General features: G+C 45.1%; 1 protein-coding gene across 1 annotated transcript in view; it reads left to right on the top strand.

Annotated features, from left to right (window-relative positions):
- The first annotated feature begins 299 nt into the window (after positions 1 to 299).
- The window catches only part of PDE4DIP (phosphodiesterase 4D interacting protein), a 282371-nt gene continuing 276393 nt past the window's right edge, over positions 300 to 6277 (top strand). Inside the window, exon 1 of the mRNA XM_063133164.1 lies at positions 300 to 609. Coding sequence (XP_062989234.1) covers positions 469 to 609 — 141 coding nt within the window. The 5' untranslated portion in view covers positions 300 to 468. The remainder of the gene's footprint in view (positions 610 to 6277) is intronic.

Raw genomic sequence — 6277 nt, 5'->3', positions numbered from 1 at the left:
CTCACATTGCTCACCCAACACCTGGCTCAGTCACCATCTCTCTCAATCCCTCTTCAATGAGGTTGACTGCCCAATTCATCCTGTTCCCCTCAGAGCTGCTAATCTCCTGCAGTTGGTGAAGGACGGCTGTAAGGTGGCAGTGGAGCTACAGAGCTTTCCTCAACTCAGCTCAGATTACACCACTTGCGTATGTGTGTTAATATAGGAAGAGCCTCTGCCAAGGATTCCTCAAATACCTCCTGGAGGTAAAAAAAGAAAGCGAGCCACGCTCTGTCCATGAGTTGAGCAATGATTGCAGATCCACAGGCAGCTGACGCCCAAAGTTTTGAGTTCCTTCCCATGTCTCTGTAGGCCTCCCAGGCTGTGTCACTATAGCCATTTTGCTAGGCTTCCCTTCCTTTCTCGGTGTCACAATGTTACTGGAGTGAACGGGGTGTGAGAAGACTTCCACCCCATGGATCCCCAACCATGTCTAATGGATATCGTACTTTGTCTCAGCACCTCCATGACTTGAAGAAAGAGAACTTCAGCCTCAAGCTGCGCATCTACTTCTTGGAGGAACGCATGCAGCAGAAGTATGAAGCCAGCAAGGAGGATATCTACAGACGGGTAAGTTAATTGGGACATGAGGGGTACAGATGGCACAATGAGGGGTACAGATGCTTGTCTGAAGGTTAAAAAGAACAACTGCCTGCCCTCCTTGCAAAATCGGAAATCTGGTTGAAGGCACACATTCTCTAGAGGTAGCTATTTAATAGGTATACTTTGTATTTTTTCTCTTTGTGAACAAGCTGCAGCATGAAAGTATGCTGTATAATTTGCTCTACTTGGTAGTTAAATTGGTTGACTTTGTTAATACTTAACTTAAAATTCTGAAAATGTTAGTGGTTTGGGGAATAAAATACTGTGGAAAACGAATAGAATGTGTAAATGTGAAAATAAAATGTCTGTGCAAGTGAAACTTACCTTTCAAGGGTCATTAGTTGAAAGCACTCTGGATATCCAAAATTACTTTACCCCCCCAAAGGCTTACTAGTAGAAGATGTTTGATTAATGGGTATTTTATGTATAGAGGCTACTAGATAATGAAACTATCCCACCTACATGGGTAGCCACTGAAGGAAACAGTTTGAAAGCTGGAATGAATCCAGAGGAGCCAGAAGTTTGAATTTTTGCAATTAGTTGGTAAGGAAGATTCTTGGAGGGAGGTTTCAAAGGTACGTTGTTGCTTTTGAGGAACTGATGCTGCCTTACAGATTAGTGTTGTCTGTTTCCCCTGTATACAACATGTATATTTGTAAATTTACAAAAATGTAATGCATTTCCAGTACTCTTCCCTAACAAGGAAACTGACCCTGTAAAAGACTTTTCCCCCTGAAACTTCCTACTGCTCTGGGAAGTGGGGAGCCTAAGGGCCTTCCTAGACGAGGCCTTAGCGTGCCTTCAGACCCAGTTTCCCTCCTGTGCGTCCACATGACGCACAGGGGAATCCGGCGGCAGGCTGCGCTGAGGCCTGGTCTAATGCGCCATAAGCGAATTCGCTTATGGTGCGCCTTTTCCCCAGCTCCGGCCTCAGGCCGGGGCTGGGGGAAGTGTAGTGACTTCCGAGGCTTTTTGCAGCTACTCGCTTACTCGCGAGTAGCCGCGAAAAGCCGAGGACCTGGCACAGCGCTCCTACGGGGGGGGGAGAGAAGGGAGGGGGAAGGATGGCAGGGTGGGTGGCAAGGGGGGGCGGGTGAGATCGCGCCACGCGCCGCCGCCGCCCGAGCAAGCAGGCGAGCGGCGCTTGCCCGGGCAATGCCTGGCATGGGGTGGCATTGCCCGGGCAAGCGCCGCTCGCCTGCTTGCTCGGGCAGCGGCAGCGCGCGGCGTGATCTCACCCCCCCCTTGCCACCCACTCTGCCATCCTTCCCCCCCCCAGTAAAAAAAACACAAAAAAAAGGACTTACCAGTCCGCCGTCTTCGGGCCGCACCCGGCCCCTTTAAAATAAAAAAATAAAAATGGCAGACGCTGCAGGGATCCGACGTCCTGCACGTCCGACGTCTGGAACCCTGGGCGAGGCGCGCTAACGTTAGCGCGCCTCGGCCCCGCCTCCCTGCCAGGATAACCCGGCAGGTCTAGCAAAGCCCTAAAACAATATTTTAAAATACTTAAAGCAGTGGTTTTCAAACAGTGTTTTGAGGGATCGTAGTGTTCCTCAGGTGCTTGGCTGGGGTTCTGAAAGGTTAAAAATGGTGGAACAGCTGTCCTGCAAGACAGCCTGCCCACCACTACTGATCTTATTTTCCACTGCTCTAGGAGATAGAATCATAGGATAATGGAGTTGGAAGAGGCCTATAAGGCCATTGAGTCCAACCGCTCAGTGCAGGAATCATCAATGCAGATGTTGGATTCTAGACCAGAGGTGGGAAACAAGCGGCTCATAGGCTGTATGTGGTCTTCCATCCTATATATGTGGCAATGTGGTGGTGGCAAAAAAATTAAGCAGTTTTCTACGTAAATTTGGAGGCAAATCTCTACAGAGCCTTAGAAAAGTCAAATAGTGGTTGGTTTGGTGCCACTGTGCCCACGAATTTGGCAGTCTGGGGGTGGAAAGTTGCCCCAGGACCCTCCAAAGTTGCCTGCTGCTGATCTAGGGCATAATTCATTCTGGGTAGCAGTAAGGCTAAATAAACTTTGTCAGTGCTCTTAATAAACGGATGCATCTTAGAACAAAGGTGAACAGACTTCAGACTTGCAGAACTTATTTTGGTTTTTTGCTAGAGTACTGAGGTCTACCAACTAACCACACAAAATGGGGTCTTAGGGGTTGAAGTCAATTCTCTACTGCACCCCAGGAACCCTGGATGTATATTAAAATTTGCTTCTGAATTACCAGAGATCAGGAATTCCAACATAACTCACTAACACTGGCTAGCAGAGCTGTACAAAAATATGGTCAAAAGCAACCATACAGATGAGGAACAATGAGGCTGAGAGGTAATCAGTTAACACAAGGCCATGGTTGAGATTTTTGTCTTGCCATTTTACTTACTCTTGTTAAAGTATTTGGAGTCACAAACCCTTGAAGATCTACTGTAAAACATCCAGAGATCTATCAGTAGGTCCCAATCTACCTTCTGCCTGCCCCTATCTGTGCTACACAAGTAATGGAAGGCAGTAGTTATTAAGTAGTACTATATAAAGTGCCAAAAAGGCACACAACTACTCCAAACACCAATAAAAGGTGATAATTATCAAATAACCCATTTATTTACAATTTATAAGGATATATAAAACCAACTGATGTGTCTCAAGAGTACAAATCTAATACAGTCCAACAGTATTACAGACTTTTATAACATTTAACACCTGAGACAATACCATCAGAATAATATATGTACAGAAATAGGGTTTCTTCTCATTTTCTATTCTTATCAGCGTTGTCAATGCATTGAATGACAGGAATTTGCAATTAAACTTCCCGTTTTTGCTGTTCCAGCTTCTTCGGACTCAAAGCCATATCAAGTAATACCCTCATTAGAGCTGTTTCTGTCTCGGGGAAACAATCCCTCCAGTAAAACTCGGCTTCATTGTTTGTTCTAGTCTTTAACAGACCGCGAGCCGCAGCTGCTAAATGTTATAAAAGTCTGTAATATTGTTGGACTGTATTAGATTTGTACTCTTGCATGTATGATATATATTATTGGTTATTATAGTACCCAACATTGTGATTGTTAACCACTTTGAGACACATCAGTTGGTTTTATAAATCCTTATAAATTGTAAATAAATGGGTTATTTGATAATTATCACCTTTTATTGGTGTTTGGAGTAGTTGAGTGCCCCTATCTGTGAACATGCCCCCGGATCTTTTTCAATGTGATATAGTCTCAGCAGAAGAGTGAATAGGGAATATTTTCTTTGAAGGTGAAAAGTTTCAAAACCATTATTATGATGCAGGGGTGGGCAGCCTTGGGAGGTTAGGAAGCCATTTTCAACCCCTGCTCCCCTGCATGGGCCACCGTTTACAAGGTGACCCAAAATGAATTAAAAAATTAGGTGGGGGTGGGGAATGGCATCCAGCGCACTGGTGGTGGGGGTGCATGCCCAGCCCTGTTATAAAGCATATTGGCCAGGCATTTCACCGGAATCTAGGTAAGTGGCTAATTACCATCACTATGAATGTTTGTTGTAAATAAGTGTTTTCGTCTGTCAAACGACATGAAAGTAAATGGATGGGGAAAGTAGCAACAGAATAAAGATGGAATGCAGAGGACCTTACCCCACCCTCCACAACAGCAGCCTACTTTAACTCTACAATCACTTCTTCTCCATGGCATGAAAGCCATTGAGTGAGGCAACCTGATTGGCAAAACATAAGATGGTGGCCAGAGAGCCCTCAAAGAATACAGTGTCCAAGTGGCTATCCAACCCAATGCTTCTCATTCAACCACCAGTGACTCATCTTCAAGACTATGGTTGGGAGAAGCAAAAACTTACAAGAGGTATGTGAATACGTAAGCCTTAATTCTCACCCCTTGCCCCCACTGTCCCAACAGACCAGGGAAGAAAGAAAAGTCAGAGGAGAACTAGTTCAGGCCAAATGCCCCCAAGAAGAAGCCTAAACTGGAAGGTGCCTAAGGCAGTCCAGAAACCAAGGAGTTGCTCACTCATCTGTTTGGGCTAACATTGGCCTTCCTGATTACCCTTTCAGTGAGTCCCACCCACCCCACTCCCAGCTGCTTTCATCATGTTTTGTGCAAGTTCTACATCAGGGATGGGGAACCTTTTTGGCCCGAGGGCCAGATTCCATTTTGAAAAAGCTCCTGGGAGCTGCATTCCAGTGGTGGGTAGGGCTAGAGGCAAAAGTGAATGGTGGTTAAAAGATCCCTCCCTTCTCAATGTCCATAGTATTCTGTAGTGAGTAGTGTTAAGTGGTTTTGAATAAATATCTTTAGGCTCTCATGCATGCAAAAGCTGGCGTATGTACAGGCAAATGCACATATACTCACACTGAAACCTATAAATAAGAAAACATACCACAAGTGACTCTGACATTACCCACTGATTTCACATACCCAAGCATTGTGCATTGTGGTGTTTGCTATATTCATATGTCTACAGCCAGAATATTTACACATAACTCTGTACATAATGAGGGAATGGGAATGACCATAGCTCAGTGGTACAATACATGTTTTCCATACAGTAGATCCCATGTTTTCTTCAACACTTCTGGTTAGAAGGATCTCAGGTAGTGTCTGGGAAAGACCCAAGGCTCCAGAGAACCATCACCAGTGCCAGAGTAGACAGTACTCAGCTAGATGGATCAGTTGTCTGGCTCGGCATAAGACAGCGTCAGAGGTTCATAATAAGAACTCTCATTGAAGAGGTTTGCAGTCACTGCACTGCAAGAGAAATGTCACCATGGTGTTGACAGCTGTCCTTAAAATTGTGAAAAGCAAGTGCAGCTGACAAGCTGCAGAGCTGCCAGCCAATGGCTTGTTGTTCTCAGATAGTGGAGTTATAAATAGCCTGGTTACTGGGTGAGATGATTATGTGTTTTATTCTGCCTCTCTCTGGCTGTGGGACTCTGCAATCTGTGGGAGATCTGGTGTGACAGCTGAAATAGTGTGGTAACATCAGACATGGTGGCTTTGTTGTTGGAAAAGACAGGAGAGAATTGAAACTGCTATTTTTAACTTGTAAAACTTCTCCAAGTGCTTCCTTGCTGAACCAGACACTCCATGGACACATGCCTAGCAGTGGCAGCACTAGAAAAAAAATTCAGGGGGGCACAGCAGGGGCAAAGTATATTTCTAGGTGGGCGGGCTGTGCCCCACATGTTAAAGTCTCTGAAGAAAAATAATGGTGTATCTCACACTATAACTGCCATCCTAACCATATATTCTGAAATAAATCATATATTGATTTAGTTTTTTTTAAAAAAAATATAGCATGTATTAGCTAAATTCAAATTGCAGTAAGGAAAAAGGCTTTCAAACAAGGTAGTCAGTACATGACATATAGCATTTCCTTGACATACAGCATTTCCTTGACGTACAGGTTAAACAGACCACTTTCTTTAGAAAACAGTTACTTTTCAACTAGTGCAGGTAGAGCCAGGAAGGGCCTTGCTAGACCTACCGGTGTTCCGTGCTTGAGGAGGGGTGAAAGAGGGTTTGCCTGCATAGGTTTGACGCCTCAGGGTCCACACGTTGTGTGGGTTATCCCGGTATTGGAGGGGGGTTGTTGTGGGAGTTTGTTGCGGTTGTGGTGCTGTTGGGTTGAGCA

Source organism: Elgaria multicarinata, chromosome 1 (genome assembly GCF_023053635.1).
Source record: "Elgaria multicarinata webbii isolate HBS135686 ecotype San Diego chromosome 1, rElgMul1.1.pri, whole genome shotgun sequence".
Lineage (NCBI taxonomy): Eukaryota > Metazoa > Chordata > Lepidosauria > Squamata > Anguidae > Elgaria > Elgaria multicarinata.
Note: the sequence above shows the minus strand (reverse complement) of the source record. Positions and strands in the feature narration are given on the sequence as shown.